The sequence below is a fragment of the Python bivittatus genome, unplaced genomic scaffold, assembly GCF_059951505.1.
Source record: "Python bivittatus isolate LINGU-HERP-01145 unplaced genomic scaffold, Pbiv_v1 ctg000070_np1212, whole genome shotgun sequence".
Lineage (NCBI taxonomy): Eukaryota > Metazoa > Chordata > Lepidosauria > Squamata > Pythonidae > Python > Python bivittatus.
In genome coordinates, this window is record NW_028277034.1 from 30,759,732 (window position 1) to 30,779,294 (window position 19,563).

The following is a 19,563-nucleotide window of genomic DNA, read 5'->3' on the forward strand; positions in this document are numbered from 1 at the left end:
AGAAACCTCCCTCAGTGCCTATACTTTTCACTCTGAAAATAAAAAAAAATAAAGCAAATACAAAGCAAAATAAAATATGTTTGCTCCTTTCTCTCTTCCCTGGGAGATAGAAAGTTAAGACTATAGACTGGTAGAGAGGTTACAAGAAATTCACACTTATTCCACTTCCTTTTTTTAACAATGTTTTTATTAAAAATTTGAACTACAATAATAAAAAATAATACAGACTAAAAAGAAGACGAGAATAAATGGTGCCAAAAAGAAGAAAAGAAAAGAAAAAATAGAGACAAGGGAAAAAACAAACAAACCTAAGAGCAACTTCCCACTTCATCATGACAAGTATAAACAGTTTCACTATCTCACCCCCTCTTAGTTAACAAATATAAAACTCTTCATCCCAATAACTCAACTCTTAACTGTAAGCAAGTCCAATAACCAATGTCTTTTCCAATCAAGATGTCAGCTAAAAGTCCAGACAGAGCCCTAAAATAATCACATTTGTTAACAAATATAAAACTCATCATTCCTTATCTCAACTCTTAACTGTAAGCAAATCCAGTACCCAATGTCTTTTCCAGTCCAGATGTCAGCAAGTCCAGCAAGTCTGGGGAAGAAATGGCAGACTGAAGATGGCTCCATGTTTTGCGGAGATGATGACTGCAGTTAAGAACAAGGAGCCAACGAGTAGATTGGCTCCTTCAACCCTCTCTGGAGAAAGAGAGGACACAAGATTGCCCATGTTTCACTCCATATGGTTGCTCCTCACAAGGAAACTGCAAGGCAGTGGTCTCTGAAGGGTGGGAGAACTGGGAGATGAAGGAATTTGCTATTCTTGCTCCAGCCACAGTCAGAGCCTTCAAAGGACTCTAAGTTCACACTTCCTTTGTTAACCATCTTCAGAAATTGCCTATTAACTGCTTTAAAGAAGTTAGACACATTCAAAATGACAAGGCTGGAAACACCAGGTGAGTGCCTTCAATCCTTAATATAAGAAAATGAAACTTTATAGAAGAAGTCAAAATAAACAGCAAAAAGCAAAACAAGATTTTGGCTATAGAAAGTTTTAAACAGATTAAAAAGAAAACAGAATTAAGAACAGATAAAGTTGGAATACCGTATTTTTCCGACTATAAGACAATACTTTTTTTAAAAATCCTTACGCTAAAAATTGAAGGGCGTCTTATTCAAGGAAGTCAGCTGAGGAGAGAACCGTGCGGTTGCAAAACTGCCCATACTTTGTGTCTGCAAACAGGCTTCCTCCTATTGCTAGCCTCCAATCACGAGTGAAATAGCTTGACTCTGCAAACGGACTTCCTCCAATCACGAGCCTTATGTAACTGATGTCAGTTGTTGCTGAACAAACCAATTGGAGGAAATCTGTTTGCAGAGACAAGCTATCGGCAGTTTCACTCTTAATTGAATGTAATCAGTTATGCAAAAGAGTGTGGAAATAGAGCTGCAGAGAGACGGTTTGGACCTCCTCCCACCGAGTGTATCAGGTAAATGTTACCTAATTACTAAATAAAAATGTATTCTGCACTATCTTTAAAATATTGATTTCTTAATTTTGGGTTGGAAAAGTGGGGGGCGTCTTGTACATGGGGGCGTCTTATTGACGGAAAAATACGGTATTTGATTTTGAATAGTAATACTTTGAAATTTATTTTAAAGAATAAATGCATTTTCATGGAAAAGAAAGTTATTTTTGATATTGGAGGCATAAGATAAGCAACTTATAATGGCATTCAGAGATATTGTTGAGGACTGACAAATCAAAGATGACTGCTAATATAACTGATCCTACTCCTTAAATGTCCCATTCCTCAAGAAAGTATATATTATTATATACTAATTAAGGTATTAGTTTCAATCCTGATAATGACTCTCTGGACATTAAGATCTTTTTAAAAATCCTCTTGATTTCTGAGATTTATTCACTAGACACAGTTATGTTGCCCCCAAGCTATGAAACACATTCCCCTGGGAACTGGATTTTTTCTATTTTCAGGAAAGAAGTCAAGGCTTTTTCAGTTTCAGTTAGTTTTAATAGTGATAATAGTAATCTTAAGAGTTTTAAAATATTTTAAATGTCTTTCTTTTCTGATTATTAGCCACTTTGAATTCCTTACGGTCATAAACAAAGGACATGCATTTTATAAATAATAAAGTACGTTCTTATTGCTTGGGCATCCATGAGGAGACAAGGACGGTGATGAAACGTGCATTGCAACGTTGTGATTCAAACTCTGCCCCTTTTATATTAGTGTTGCAATATCACACATAATACCTACTTGCTGGTAGGGCCAGTTCTAGACATTTTGGCCCCTTAGGCAAAGTCATATTCTGGTGCCTCCTATGGTTTGGCTCATCTGCTGATTTTGTTAGAAATTTCAAAAAGGTGCCCTGTTGTTTCTTTTTTTCTTTGAATTTCTGAGCTTTATGCTTATGATTTTAGCCCTGGACACTTTTTTCTTTTCTTGGACATTTTCACCCTATTTATTACATCAGCACCCATTGTTCTCATATGGCAACAATTCTGCAAAATTATATTTAACCCTCAAGCAGGTGCACTGGTGCACAGAGTGCACTGTTACCATTTTTCCAGGTATAACTCTGGTAATCTGATATTCACATGACTTGCTTGCTCAGTATCTTCAGTACCTTTGTCTTGCTTTAGTAATATTATCAGCTTTCTGAGGTCCATAGCTGAAATAATAATTTCTTTTTCATGACTTGCAACATCTGGTTTGTGTGCCTTTCACTACCACTCAACTGACTTTGTGGGTAAGTGTTTTTGAAAAGCATAAAAAGAAAAAGTTCTAAAGCAAAAGGAAAGATTATCAGATTTTACACTTATATTGTGTATTTTGGAAGTTTTTCAATTTTGATGCCCCCTAAAATTTGGTGCCCTAGGTGACTGCCTATGTTGCCTAGGCCTAGAACTGGCCCTAGTACTGGAGCTTGTGTCATAAAATCACAATACACATTTCATTATTTTAAATAAATCTCAGCTTGACCCCTGCTTTTTTGACCCTTGGTTGTCATGATCAATTTCTTGCGGTTGACTAAAATAGCCTTCCCTTCTGCATCTATTACCTAGAAATCTCAAGCAAATTCACACATAAAAAATGTATAAAACACCAGGTATTGCTTGCAACATAGGAACAGACTATACAAAAAATGCTTATGTGTGGCAAATATGCATAATTTTGTTACGACAATAACAGCCATTGCAAAGACCATGGAGATAAACTAGGAAACCTAATTCTCCTTTCTTTACTGTAGTTCCTATATAAATCTTTTCCCTAAACATTTATATTTGTAGGGATGGTAAAAAGCAAAAAGCAACTTCCAAGAGGGCAATTTTGCTGGGAGTCTTTTAAGGAAAAAAAGAATTAAAATGTCTTTTTCTGCCTAAAGTGATTCTGAGGCAGCCAATTATTGCATCATAATGAACATGAACGTGAATTGCAATCTGCTTGGCCTTGCATAACGTTAACAAAATCAGCGCATTAACATCAATATATTAGCATAAATTGAAGCAGTGGCATTATAGCCTTCTAATTACTGTACCATATGAGCTGGACCCAGATTAAAGTGGTATATTATTCAGAACGGTGTCACATTTTTTAAAATGTAATAGTTCAGTATTCACATTTTGAGTTTGGAAGTTTTCAGAGGTTTCAGTCTGGCCTGTTGATTCTTCCTTTTTTATACAAATTGGATCTTTACAGTTGGCTCTAAGCCCATTGTTAAGGCAAAAGAAAACACACATACTATAGTTCTTTGCCAGTAAAACAGCAGGATGCATTCTGAATTGGTCTGCGCTTGGTTCTTAACTGGTTCCTCTTTTAGTGAACAGACTTCCATGTGTCAGTGTTCTAGAAAGAACAGATTAGTTGCCTTTGTACATGCAGAAATCTAGTTACACCCTTAATCTCTTTTTACAAATACTTGGTATGTTTGACAATTATTTCAGACAATCCTTGCAATATAGTATTACTATTGACTGCCTGATCATACATAATCTGATAAATATAATATAATCATCTTTCCATCACTAATTGAAAATGGGGAATGCTGATTAGACTCCCCATTTAATTATACTTTACTGCTTAGCTTTTTCAGAAGTTTGGATTCCAAAACCATGAAGGGTGGAGAGGTGCACTTTGGGCCCATCCTGTTGCAATGTAGTCCCCTTCCCTTGGCTGATGGGAAATTCAGAAACGAATGTATAATCCTCTTAGGCTGAAAGCAGCTACAGTCATTGATGAGATTAATCATTGTGATTGCCCTACATTTCCCAATCATGCAAAGTTTTTAAACTGCATCTGCCAAATGGTATTACAATATAACCACAGACTTTAACCTTCACAATGGAGATATTGCATTGCAGGAGCAGGAGCAGAGAAGATACACACTCTATTTCTTCTCCATGTTTTGAATACCTGAAGAAGGTGAATGTGTTAAAAATGTAATATCATATTATATACATTCATATAACACATAACATAGAAGATTTCGTCTACTGCTTTTGTTTGCATTCTTAATGTGTTCCTTATTTTGTAAAGACACATAAACCCTCTTCAAAGATTATGCAGATTTTGTGAGAGCAAAATGGGTAGGAAGGTGGCCCATGCATGCTTTCTGTATCTCCGTCCCATTTCAATCTTGTTGCCTTAAGGCAATAAGATTTAAGGGGAAATGTAATCTCATTTATTTGAACATGAGGACAGCTCTTCTTCAGACTGCCTGCCTGAATACAATGAAATTGGAGATCTGAAAGGTTGAAGAATTACAAAACAGGAATGGAAAAATTGTGATTGCATCTTTCTACACCTTTAACCTTCAAGTGCTACACAGGTAGTCCTTGCTTAGCAACTGCCTCGTTTAGCGACTGCTCGAAGTTACAACGGTGTAAAAAACCAGCTTTGCTACCAAGCTTGCATTTATGACTGTCACGGTGTTCTGCAGTCACATGATAGCTGTTTAAGCTCTTCCCAACTGGCACACATTTACAACTATCACAGCATCCCACAATCATGAGACTGCCATTTGTGTGCTTCACAACTGGCTTCCAACAAGCAGAGTTAATGGAGAACACGGAAGTAAAAACACAAATTGCAGTCACATGGTGTCTCACTTAATGACCTAATGGGAAGTGTCATTGTAAGACCATTGTAGTCAAGTGATTTTCTGTTTAGTGACTGTGGCACTTAGTGATGTAGTTGCCAGTCCCAACTATGATCGCTAAGCAAGGACAACCTGTACAGAATTCATGAAACTATATTTTGCATTTCTGAACCCAGGTACATTTCTATATAAGATGAACCCAGTTTGAATGACATGCCCAGTTCTGATACCTGGCTTGTTAATAGCACTCGTGAAAACAGTTATGCAATGTGAGTTAGCATGTGGGCTGTAGCTTCAAAAAAAGAGGAGAATGCAGTTTTAGGCTGCATCAACAGAAATCATGGGAAATAATAGCTCTACTTTATTCTAGTTGGTAAGATCTCACCTTAAATAGTGTATCAGAGAAACAGGAACAGGTCCAGGGAAGGGCAACAAGAGACTGGAAACTAAGACATAAGAAATAAGACTGAAATAAATAGGAATATTAAACTTTAAGAAGAGAAGACTAAGAAGACTGAAGGTGATATGGTAGCATCTTGAAGTATGTACAAGTATGTCACACAGAAGAAACTTCAAACCTAATTCTCTAGAACACAAAGAGAAGGACACAGAATAATAGGCCAATGTGTGATTCCAGGTGTGATTCAAGGTGCTGGTTATCACCTATAAAGCATTAAATGGCATGGGTTATTTATAGCTATTTGCAGGACTGCTTGCCTTCTGTGGTTTCTGCTTGTTCTGTACTATCTGGCAGAGCAAGTATGCTTTGGGTACCCTCAATTAAACAGTGTTGTCTTTTGGGATCCAGGAGGCCCATCTTCTCTGTAGCAGTGCCTGGCCTCTGGAATGACGTTTCCCCTGAGATCCATATGGCTCCCACCCTGATGATACTCTGGAAAATCTGGTTATTCACCTAGGCCTTGGGCTGCATCATATTCGAGATTTTTTTAATGTTTGCTTTGTTGTTGAATTGCCGTCTTGTAATATTTTTGTACTTCTTTTGGTTTAATTTTTGTATTCTTCTGTTTGTATGTTAGTTATTGTTGTGAGCTACCCATAGGCAGTTGGAGTTGGGTGGCATCTAAATTGAATAAGTAAGTAAATAATGAAATAAGGTTACAGGAAGATTGATTCAAGTTGAATGGGGGGAGGGACTTCCTATGCATAAGACCAGTTCCACCATGTAACTCAAATAGATGGTGGGATTAGCTTTCAGTGGGTATGTACACATGAAAGCAAACACAATCCTTTATAAGGGATGCTTTAATATGGATTCCTGCACCAAGCAAGGGATTCAGCTCAGAGGCCAAAATGGCCCATTACGTGTTTATGATTTTTACACATATATGGATCTGCTTTAGAGGCAACTTGATCTGCAATGATTCTTAGCAGCCTGTATTATAACAAAGACAACCACTACAAAATATGCTCAAATAAGTACTTCTGAAGGATAATATAATCCATTATTTTTTTCATTCTTTTCCTCCTTGTATATCCCAACAGATTTCAAAATATTTATCTTCTCTGGATGGTGGGAGGGAGGGAGAGGACTTTGTAAGATGAGACGAAGTAGTCATGAAACAAGCATTTGACCACATGTAGTTTAATGGTTTGATTTACGGAGGCTTCACTCAGGAATCTGTGTGTGTGGTTTTCTTTTTCTTGCTGACTTCAGTTTGCTGTATCAGTTTGCAATCTTGGCAAACTTTGAGAACATTCCCCCCAATAAAAGTAAATGTGCTCAGTAGGCAATTTGCATCTTGCTTCTGTCTAGTCATGAGATCATGATAATCAAGAAACAGGGTCTCTAGAAATCTAGGTCACTTGGATGCAATTTATTTTTTCCAGCAACAGGAATAAAAGAATGGCACAGCATCTTTTATTGTAGGCTGCAGCTGTGGAAACACAGAGTCTTTCATACTTTCAAGAGCTGAGTGCCACTGCAAACCCCCAAACACACTCCCTTTGAGTGATCTTATAATCACAGCATTATTTAGATTAATTGCCTTGAAACTGCACAGATTTAACAGAAAACTTGATTAGGAAACCAAAATTGTTTGAAGAAACAATTGTAATGACAGAGATCCTAGTGTAGTTAAAATACATTTTGATATCCTGTTTCAACCAAAGGAAGGAGTAAGTTTTAACTGACCAATTTCTATGGTTTACTCATTTGATCAAGGGGAAGAGTACATGAATCAGAATATATCTATTCAAATTTGGTGTTCATATTATTGAGGAGCTAGTTTATTTCTTTATTTAGGTTTATAGGGTTTTTTAAAAAATCAATATCCATTTGTTCACACCTTCCCAGTATGGGTGGTTTTTCTTGCTACATATTTTTAAACATAAGATTCCTCAACACTCACATGCCTGTCTACTACAGACATATACACTTTTAACACAACCACAAATTATATACACTCTAAGTTTTTTTGCATACAACAGAGATACATATCTATATACTCATCTTGGTATTCAGAGTAAGAAATTTTATATAAAGTTTAGAAAAAAGTAAGAAAGAGTAAGAAAAAAGCATTAATAAATAAGAAATAAGAATTTAGTATATTATAAAAGGTAATTAGCTATATTTAGTTTACATTAAACCTTTCACTTTCTCTCTCCAAACCTTTTGTTTTTGCAAACAGCCCTTACTTCTATCAGATTCATACACCACTCCATACATTTTGGTCCTTATTTTATACAAATTTCCCAAGAGAATGAACAATCGACTATTATAAACAGATTTAAAAAGAGAACTTTATACAATTTGTCCTCCTCAGGAGTCTTTAAACAATAGTATTTTCTAAAAATTCTGATGATCTGCATTCTGTAAAGAATAACCCAACAGAGATATCCCAATAATTATATAATGCTCATTTGTCTCCAATAACTCTGTGAAAGTTCTTTGTCATTTTGATATATTTTATTCAGAACTTCACTGGGATGTTTCTTGGATGTTTACTTAATCATTCACCCAACAGTTAAAACAAATCATTTTAAAAAATAGTCACCTGTAAAGTGGCAATACAACACTGTTCTGTCCAGCCCAATTTTTGCTAAATATTAACATTTTTAATTGTGGGAAAACCAAATGTGTCCATTCAATGAATGAAAGTTGCATGATAATTGTAAATAACTGTGATCAGACTGATAGGTACCAGTTTATCATTTGATAAGTTATACTGATAAGGGTGTGCCAGTACACTTAATTATGCTTATGAAAAATCTTTATACTGAACAAGAACCTAATACAAGAATTGAACATGGATAAACACCAAAGGGAGTGAAACAAGGGTATATGTTGTTTCCACCCCTAGTTAACTTATCCAGAAAATATATTAAAAGACAGCAGAACTGGAAGAAATAGTTTAATTCAAAATTGGAAGTCTAAATATCAAACCATGTAGATAACATCACTTTATTAGCTGAAAGTAACAAAGAGTTAGAAAAGCTCATTATAAAAATAAAAATGGGTTAATGTTAAATATTAAGTAACAAAGATAATGTTAATTGAACTTAAGTTAATGACAAAGAAGTGGTACTTTTTTTCTTTGGGCTCCAGAATACATAAATATAGATAGTGTGATAGAAAAGTAAATTGGATATTAATTGTAGGGAGGAAGATAATGAAAAAAACGTATGCAAGATGATAGAAAATAAAGCTATTTTTATGACAGCACAGAATAGTAATAGCAATAATCCATAGCTGTGAAAGTGGACTCTTAGAAAGAGAAAGAGAAAAAAAACATGCTTTTGAATAATAGATCTGGAGATAGCCACTAAGAATACCATGGATTGTAAGAAAAAAAACAACTAATCAATCAATCATGGATCAAATACTACTCCATTGAAATTATGATTAGCAAGCAGAAACATACATACTTTTGACATAAAATGTGAGCAGATAACTTGGACAAGTTTGAGGGAAGAAATCTACTGCCTTCAAAATGGTAGGCACAATTGAGTAATTGAACCATCACCCGTTTTTAGCAGTTAATGCTAAAAAGGGGTGGAGCTTTGCCTAATAACACCCACAGCCACTTTTGTTGCCAGAAACCACTGCTACAGATGCCCCTGGGAAATCACAAAAGTGAAACCACAGATAAAGTATATGAATGGGATCAATTACTTATTCAACTGCCCTTGGAAGAGCTACAATTTTTTAACCAAAGACAAGTTGAGAAAGCAAATATTTGTCCATTCAGTTGTCAGAAATTAAGTCTAATTTGATAGCACTAACTATATCTGATGTGTGTGTGTGTGTTTGTGTGTGTGTGTGTGTATCCATCCCTCCATCCATCCATCCTTTGGATAATTGTTGTTCTGAAGCCATTTTGAAACAGCTTGCTTTAATATGTGAAATAATGAAATGTATATAGAGAGAAATGCTTTATGAATGCACAAAATGTCCTTAGCCCCTGTTCTCCAACTGCTTATATGAAGCCAGGAAAACCAAAGAACACTACTACACTGGTTTCTCCTTTAATTTCTGGATCAGTTGGATGAATTTTTGCCTGAACCAGTGATTCCCATGATACCAATCACAAGGTACCAAATACCTTCCTGGACAAAGTTATTATTTAATGAAGGAAAAAAAAACCCAATTCATACTAAATTGCTTTAGCTAATGATGGCTACGGACCATTGAAAATGGTGGCAGGGAGTAACATAGAACACACTGCATTATACCACTTAGATAAATGCACATTCAGTGATGTCATAGTTGGAACAAAAAGAATCTTGCTGTTTGATGCACTTGCTGTCCTTTGTTGCTGATTTCTTTTTAGTATTAAATGTCATTTGAAACACAACAAATTGCCTAGTTGTATCCAATTACAGCTATCATGGGAAATCATAAAGTCAAAACAGAAGCAGCTAAAATCACGAGGCAAAGGAAACATCAACTGAACTGAAGAAAAAAGAAACCCTTGTCAGACTCAATTATTTAGAGCCTCAGAAACTTAGGTTCTGCTAGACTTTTTTCATTGACAGAGAAAGCAAGGATGGAAAGTGAGGAGTTTTTGCAAAATAGGGCAGCCAGAAGTTACATTCAAAAGGTTTTGATATACATGCATACACATACATCCTTTGTAATCCTTTGCATGTGTATTTAAGGAATATACATGAAAAAGAAGATAACACAAAAGGTAACAATACCTTGGAGCAGTAAAAAGGAAGGAAGATTTAATGTTACAATTAAAACACCCTTCCCTCCTATTATTACCCCTGGGATTACGAGAAACCCTTCCCAACCCTGCAAAACATGTATGTTTAGAAGAGTGAATGTTAAATCCCAAGCTGCATATAAGAGGAAAAATCACACTGGAGGCTTAATATTGATATCTTGGACTTCAGAAGCAGTACAAAAATGGATAAAAGAAATAAATGAATATAAATAGCATTGTGCTAATCTTCAAAGGGGTGCTTGATTTTGGAAAAAGTAGTCAGAAGAGACTTCTGGCTACTGAAAATTCTTTTCCAATTTTTCTAGACAGCTTTCAGACTTAAAGCAATGCAAGGCACCTGAGAATCATGTTGCGTTCTTACCTCAATGATAAGAATGTATCACGTTGGTGATAAAATGCCTCTTTGTGGCTAAGCTCATCCACCTTGCACAGGATTCTTAATTAAACTGCTTGGCATTGTTTGGCATACTTCTAGTTTTCCCTTAGACATCTTGATGTCCAGCAGAGGAACAAAAGATGAAGGGTGGATGGGAAATGAAAACTATCCCTATCTGAACATATAAACAATCCAAAACTAACTTATCTGTTGAAATCCGTACTTTCCCTGATTTTCCAAATTTGCAACTCAAAAGGGTGTATAGACAACTCTGTATTAGGGAGACATCTTGAAAAAGACATATATGGAATGGTAAAGTTAATTTCCTCTGAAGCAAGCCCAACTAATGGACTGATAATGTAGTTTTCTGGGCAATAATATGAAAGTGATTTGCCATCATATTCTAGGATTTTTTTTCTTTTACTTCACACTCTAGTTTACAGCCTAATATTCTCAATTTGCCTCCCATCCAACTACTGACCAGGCTTTGCCAAGCTTAGCTGCCAAGCTCAAACAATGCTGGCCAAATGCTATCATCTGCTGCCTGTGTAATGCAATATTGAGAAAAATGTCCATTTTTTTCAAGTATCAGAGATTAATGTACATTCTAGCACATATTTTGGAATCTGCTGTGGTACTTGGAGTCTATATTGGAGTTAATGTAGAACAGAGTAGAGACATTGTACTATCTACTAAAAATGTTTCATTGTGGAAGTTATTGGTTCCTTCATTCTTAAATGACCATTATAAGATTTGGATTTAAAACAAATTCTATGAAATGGCGGGTTTTCCTCATTTTTAAAAAAAGCTATGGTGAAAGCAAAATATAGGTTGCAAATAAGAAAAAGGAGTTCCTCCTATTCCAAACACCTTTTAAAACTATTTTTTAACTTAAGTCAATCCTTTTTGGCTGCCTTCTAATGTTTGTTCTACAGTCATGTTTAGACTTCAATTGTACTCATGTTCTTTACTTTTTTTTGCACAAATTGTAAAATACCATTAATGAATATGATGTACTCTGAACCTACTGTCATGGTATTTAATATTTATGATGATTAACTATATAATATACGATCTTTTAGAAAGCTGTACTTTTAGAGATTTTCACAGTAATTATCTTGGTCATTTTGTATTTTGTATTTTGAGCCACTCATCTTTATAGACTAAAAAAAACAAAACAAAACGAAATTACGAAAATAAGCATGGATTATGCAAGAAGGAGGTATAGTATAATCCTTCATATTGAAGAAATGGAACATTGGAATTAAACCTATAAAACCCAATTAGTATGAGTCCAGAAGAAAAAATAAAACATGCATTCTTTTTTCCAGGCCTAAAATGCTCCCTCATTGGGAGACACATCTGAGGGTGTAGAGCACTGAATGCAGCAGGTGAAAAATTTCACAACAGGTGGCACTAGCATTCACAAATATGTCTGCTCTTCATCTTTGAAATTAGTGCTATGACAGACAGGTAACAGCTCTGGAAATTTTCTTAGAGGAAATTCTGAGATTGGCTTTCTTAAAAAAGAAAAAGATAGCATTCTTTTTTCCTACAACTTCAAAAGTAGAGATCTAATCTATCCTCAAATACTATAAGAAGTTGCCAACTTCCACTTGGATCTTCAATGGGCAATCTAACATGTGAATATGTTTTGCTCACATATGAAGCCAAGATTTAAAAAAAAACCATAGATGTATTGCAAATGGAAAAATAGAAACACATTTTATATTGTCTGCTAACATGAATTATTTTCCTACACAAAAATAAACTGAAAATCTTAGGCATTTTCTTCAGCACATTGTACGTCTTATGATGCCTGGTGTTAATTTCAAAAACATTTGTTCAATGTACAATCAGGATGATGAGTACAAACAGCAACTTTTAAAGCAGATATTTAATCACAGCAAGAGCTGGACCAACAGATCAGTTGAGTTTTCCTACTATTTCAGATGTAACCACTTAGAGATAAATGCACACTGTTTTGTTTCACCAGCTTTCAATGACACAATAATATCCAGCAACATCCTCACAAGATATTTTACCCTAGAAATTTATACCAGAGATAGAATATCCTGTTCTTTTAGATTATTCACAGTTATACACTGTCACTGCTGACAATCACTAACAGCCTAAAGTTTTCAAAAGCCAGCTGTGGACTCCAAATGTTTGTTACAGCTAGTGGCGGGCAGCTCAAACTCTAAGCAGACAGTGCTTCACCAGAATTCTGGCAAAGTTTTGTTCTGGATAAATACTACATTTTAAGTCCAGTGCAGTTGAGTATGAATAAATAAAGAAAAATTATATGTACCATCAGCAGCAGTACTACCTGGGCAACCACACTAACAGAAAGCACATCACAACTCAGGTTTTGGATTAATTGTCTGATGCCACGTTCTCTGTCAGACACTTGAACAAGACTTAAAAGCTATGATTCATGGTGATAAATGAGTACCACAATATCACAGCTAAGAAATATGACACAGCTAAGAAATATTCGCCCAATTTGTTATTGACTGAACTGATGCAGTTTATTATGTATGCAAGCATGAATCAAAACAGATCATTTCAACTACCTGATAGATGTTCAAATAAATTGGACTGAATCCATAGAAAGGGTAACTGAGGTTGCTTCTCTCCTTTCCACTGGGAAGCCTCACTTAAGGGATATGGTCCTATCCAGCTCAGAAGTTGGCATGTTTGCTGTATTCCCAGGTGACTCATGACGGTTGTGATATTGGCCCAGGTTGTGGTGTATCTAAGCTTGCTTTCTATCCACCAATATTTCTTTGGATGTGGATGTTGCACTAATGAGTGGATACCTGCCTACTCTCTGGAATTCTGCTCTAGACCAACATTGCCCAACTTTTTTTTTTTTTTGTGCTTTCAAATCAGTCTTGACTCCTGGTAACTGCCTGGATTAGTCCCTGCAGTTTAATTGGCAAGATTTCCCAAAGGTTTGCCATAGCCTTCTTCTTAGGGCTGAGAGAGAGTGACTGGCCCAAGGTCACCCACATGACTTTGTACCTAAGGCAGGACTAGAACTCACAGTCTCTGGGTTTATCTTAACCACCACACCAAACTGGGTCTTCCTCAACTTGGCATTCTTTAAATATGCTAGGAGTACCATATTTGTGTTGCAAAATTGCATTAGCATTTTGTCTCCATTACTGCACACAGTATATTTTAAATAAATATTTTAATTCTATTATTGGCATGTACACTTAGAAAGCATATGGTATGTTACAATTTTATCAAAATGTGAAAAAATGAATGTTACATAAGTAACAAATGTAAAAAGAGTATTTTTCTTACTTTCCCTGAAAGTAAGAAAACTATTCTGTATAGGAAAATATTGATACCAAAAACAGAATTTAGGTTAAGAAACAGGCAGAAAGAAAGAGAGAGAAAATATTAAGAAGGAACAACCCACTCCCATAGAACCCCACATTTTTTTACACAGTATAATAGAAGCTTCATGGAAACATAAGGGCATTGTATAAACTCCTCAAACTTAAAACGAGGATGTTTAAAATTTTTACCTTTTATAAGTGACACTGAATATTCCCCTTATTACAGGAACAATTCTTAGGATAAACTTTATACTCAGATATGAATGTCTGAGTAAAATACATATATGTAGCATACTAATAAAGAATGTGGCATGCAAATACACATAACTTCCTGCTTTTGTCTTTAAAACACATAAAGCCAGCATCAGTTAGGAACTATGCCCTAATGCATAATGCATTTTAAAGATAAAAGTTATTTCTGCAGTTCATAGCTGATTCCATATGTGTATCTTTCATACTAGAGTATCTGTACTGCATACTAATAGAGCAATCATACACATCTACTCAAAAGCAATTCTCATTTAAGTTTAGATGATTTTATCCCAGGGCAAGGGAAGTGGGATTACAGCCCAAGCTACAATTTTATACCAGCTGAATTTGATGGAACTTGATCTTGAGTAGACACTTCTAGGATTGCACTATAAGCACATTTTTAAAAGGGGTCTTCTGTACCAAGAGTGCAACAACTTACATATATTTTTAATAAATACTTTTTATTTCAAATTCTTGTATCACAGAATATTTTGCAATGTAACGAAAAGGTCACTCAAAGGTCCTGTAGCAAGGCAGTGCTTAGAATAATAACCATAATAATACTTATTATAGTGCTTTATGGCTTTTAAACCCTTAGGCAAATAATCCTCACCATGCCCCCTGTGAGCTAGAGTCATCATTTTTATGATAGCCTCTTCTCATTTCTCCAGATGACAGAACTGAAAATCAGTAGGGTGGTTTGTCAAGGCCAAGTTATTATTCAAGTTGGTATTAATTTGGAACCAAAAGAGTTCAGTTTTCTATTCCCACTTTGCATTCAACCACATTATCTGTTCTACAAATTTTGTTGTTTGTTCAATTTGATAATGTGCATCAGTTTCCATACAAGCTAAAAATACTGCAATTTGGGGAAACAAGGAAAAAAAAACATTCAGAAGTTTTCACACATCCTTGTCAAAAATAATAAAATCCTAAAGTGCTCATGAGCTTGAACTGGTTACTAGCACCCCTTGAACAGATAACAATAATAAGCTTCAGCTTATCATTCCTTGAAGTATTCAGATTTGAGCAACTGAGGGATAGGAAATATATTTTCAGCGAGAATTCAATCTCATTCCTTCATTCAGCATCTGCAAAAATTGCTCCTCCAACAAAACAACATAGTTGATATTTTTACATTTCAAAACAACATATTCAACTTGTGTACAAACACACCCTTCACAACAAAAACATCTTGTGGCCATTTTTAGAGCTAATCATTCTTAATTTAAAAATCACAAATCAAACAAGAAGAATAAAGATCCAAATGCCACATATAAGATATCTTGCTTGAAAATATAATGCATGCAATAGAAACAAATTCAACCAATTGTAATTAAATTAAACAACAACAACAAAAAAGTATTTGTCCTTCTCAGCAGCATAACTGTGATTATTTTAAATGTGTCTAACCACTGGCCCTGGCTAAAACAAAGTGTTCCTTCTTTTATCTACAATGATAAAATGGCTTGAGCATTTGCATTTTGACAATGTCAGTATGAAGTTCTATACATACTGTTCAGCTTCCCCATCTTTTGGTTGTGTTGTACCATTTCTGCTCTCTTCACTTCCATTTGCTGCTGTCTTTTCTGGAAGAGATGCTAAATCTTTAAAAACATCCACATAATGCCCAAATCCAGGGCCCCAGTTCAAAAGATTGTCCCAGTTGAAGTTCCCCCCTTGTGGTCCAAGTTTTAAAGGGGAAGTATTATCATGAATGCTGGATGCAGGTGCAGGTGCTTGTGCACCCACAGGACCACCACCCTCTCCTCTGCGGCCTGGATATCTCCTAGGCTTTAGCCTAGCACCATAATTGTCTTCATCATCAGCATCTGATTCATTAACTTGAGATAGTTTGGGCATTCTTGAAGTATACACCATGGGCTTTTCTCTATCATACTCCATCTCAGAACATGTAAAAGATTCATGGGAATCACTGTCAGATGATGATTCTGGAGCTGGAATACCGTCAGCTGGATTCCTTGTTCTTGACAGAGGCCTTCTGCAGTCTTCCTCAGAAGAAGATCTTCCATGATCAGCACTACAGATGCTTGGGTTTCTAGGACGTGGAGTGTTAAGCCTCTCCACCTCTTCAATAGAGAGCCCTACAGGAGGACCACTTTCGAGAGAAATTTGTCCTATTGGTTGCTTTAAGCGACTTCCAGGCCTGGAACTATGACCTGTCATCATTTGAGGACTCTTGCTTCTTCTCCCTAGTCTAGTAGGATAATTAAAGATACCAGTTTGGCAGACTTCATTGTGCATTTCTAAAGGGCTCCCTTCTCTTATTGAAAGATGCATTTCCCTTGCTGGACTATTTCTGTAGAAAGTGGATGCTTTGGAGAATGGAGCAGGACTATGACGAGAAAGGTGGTTTGGTGTAGGGCAAGCAGAATGATTTAATGAAGTCGTCCTTAGACCCTGACTATATGAAGGCTGGTAGGTTAAGCTGCTTGCTCCCAAGGGCATAGGTGACTGCCTTGCAAACCCTAATGGACTGTGCCTCTGAATGGAAAATTTAGGAGTATGACTTCGGAACTGCTTATAGTGCTGAATGATGTCTGCATCTGAAGGAGCTATGCTGCTTGCATTGTCAATGTCATAGTGTTCTATCTCTGCTTCTGGGGATGCTAGAGGAGCACTGGGTATAGTCTCTGTGTTGTGCGATATATCTGTTTCATCAAATATGAGATAAGGATTTTCTCTTTCAATTATATCTGGTTTGGGGTTTCCTTCGGGTTGCTTCCGGATGGTCATATCATCACCATAGGGTGGTATATTATCAGGATCATCGAATGCATCATTCTCACTGCCCTTCTTTTTCTTTTCCTTTGTTTTCTTCTCTTCTTTTGGCACTTTTGCTTTCTTTCCCTTGCACTGATTGCATAGGATCAAGCTAAGTACAAGCAAGGCCAATAGAGTAGCACAGCTGCACACAATGGCCGGAACAGCCCACAGTGGTAAAGAAAGTTCAGCTGGATAGAGCTGAGGGACACATACATAGGCACCATTTATTCCTGCCTTGCATACATGTCCCTGGGCACATATGACACCAAGGCACACTACTAATATTTCACATGTTGTTCCTGTGTGTGATTCTGGACAACTGCAAATAAATCCAGCTCTTTCTTCAGGTTCACAGGTGCCTCCATTCTGACAGGGGTTAGATGCACAGGCTCCAGGTTGGACACATTCATATGTATACCACTGGTTAATGCACATTAGCTCTCCCTTGCAAGGACTGCTGGCACAGATGTTGGGACCTCGACAGCCAATCTTCACAGTGGGATCAGATTTGGATATGGTAGCAAGGCTATGTTGTCCCATGAAGGGAAGGCTTTCTTCATCATATTTCAGGTAGGCAATGCATCCATCAAAATCTAAGACAATAGAAAGAAAAAAATGGATTTGAAAATTGCAGTGTAACTAATTTAACATTTAATTGGCATTCTAATGGATAAAAAATATAGCCTTATAAAAAGCAATCAATATCAAATGTGATTTATATGCCACATCCCATTCAAAATAAACCTACTAAACATACCTGCTATATAAACTCTATGTCAGTTAGGCAGGGGTAGGAAATCCATTAGAATAACCTTAATCAAAAATGAATTTGAACAATTGGCACTTATAAAAAGTCAGCAACATGGCATGTGCAGGTCCCTGGGCATCTGCTATCATCAAAAAGGCATTTGTAGCCTCTCAAAACTATTTTAAATTTACCTTTAAAATTAGAATAAAATGAACAAAATTTCATGAAGGTTTGGATGCTTTCTTTGAACTTGTGCAATTATATCTGATCCTGAAAAAGTTGCCAACCTATGATCTGATGTTCTATGTTACATTTAGGGATCTGAATACATTGGATGGTTATCCTTATATTCAAAGCAACTACATCAGGTTCTGAAATTTAAAATCACCACCACTTGCTCTCTTGTCTCTTCAGATCATATACATTATTTGTTTTTCCCAAGTCATTCTCTGTCAACCTTAATAAAATGGCAATTGCAAACTGCTTCCAAAAATGTTGCCAGGAAAACTTCAGGGACTTGTCCAGGCAGTCACCAGGAGTCAAGACTGACTTGAAGGAACAACAGTAACAACATACTTACATACACACATACATACTGTATATACATACATATATTGTATGTTGATACAATGTCTTTGAGTAACTAAACTCTTTTTAGGACTCAAAAGTAAATGTTGTTAAGTAGGTGTCCTTTCTGATGAATGGAGACTTTGTGAAAAAGTGGTATCTGAAGAAAATGTTTCTGGGAACAGAAAAGAAAAACTGCTCTCTTCCAAAAAGAGAGTAAACTTGTAATAAAGCCCATATTTGGACCAATTGAAAAATGCTGGTCAGAGTCCAGCACATTGTCCTGCTGAGCAGCATACAACAAGTGAGGGAAAGAGCCCATAATTCAGTTCTTCAGTTCAGCTGTTGATCTCTCTTTATTTAGCTTTATCTCCACTGAAATCTCTAGCATCTTACTTCCACCAGCTTTCGCTTCTATGGGAACGGTGGGTGAATGTCCTTATAGACTCTACTATTTAATCAATTCTGAGTAGGAAAATTGAAACAGAAATTTGAAATTATAAAATTGTTTTTCTTTATATGTGAGCATGTTAAGCAAAGAAAAGTAATAGTATTAATTGTGTCTTCCTGGTGTGATTGATAAATGTTCATGTGAGTGAGAACTTGAGAAGGGTGTAGAATCATAGTCCTTACAGGATTCCAACTTCAGCTAAACATGATTAACTGTGTTGTGTAGACAAAGATACATTTCATGCATCGGGATCTCTTGTAGTTCAGCTAAGATAATAGTGGTGGTTCATTCTGGATTGATTTGTTCTAAATCCAGTTGTTTTCTTGGCTATCCATAATATTGTCAGGAGTCTTCTCCAACACCAAAGTTCAAAAGCATCAATGCACTTTTGATCCTGCTTCTTCAAAATCCAACCTTCAATTTCATATAGTGTCACAAGGAAATTGATGGCCTGCATGATCTGATTTTTGTAGGTATAGACACATCATGGCATCTAAATTTCTTCTTCAAGTCCTTTTTTGCTGCTATATGGTGGCCTGTGGCGTCTTTCTTGATTGTTGGTTCCTTTACTGTTGATCGTTGATCTTAAAAGGCAGCAGCTATCCACCACTTCAATATCTGCACTGTAAATTCTAAGGCTGGACGCTGCACTCATTGTCATTAATTTAGTCTTGTTTATATTTAATCTATGTTCCATTTTTTCATTG

At 36.0% G+C, this 19,563-nt stretch overlaps 1 protein-coding gene across 2 annotated transcripts in view; it reads right to left on the reverse strand.

Annotated features, from left to right (window-relative positions):
- Nucleotides 1–237: 237 nt before the first annotated feature.
- The window catches only part of FAT4 (FAT atypical cadherin 4), a 126,333-nt gene continuing 107,007 nt past the window's right edge, over nt 238–19,563 (reverse strand). For both annotated transcript variants that reach the window (XM_088132875.1, XM_088132874.1), the window contains exon 17: nt 238–17,683. In XM_088132875.1, coding sequence (XP_087989001.1) covers nt 15,810–17,683 — 1,874 coding nt within the window. In that variant the 3' untranslated portion in view covers nt 238–15,809. The remainder of the gene's footprint in view (nt 17,684–19,563) is intronic.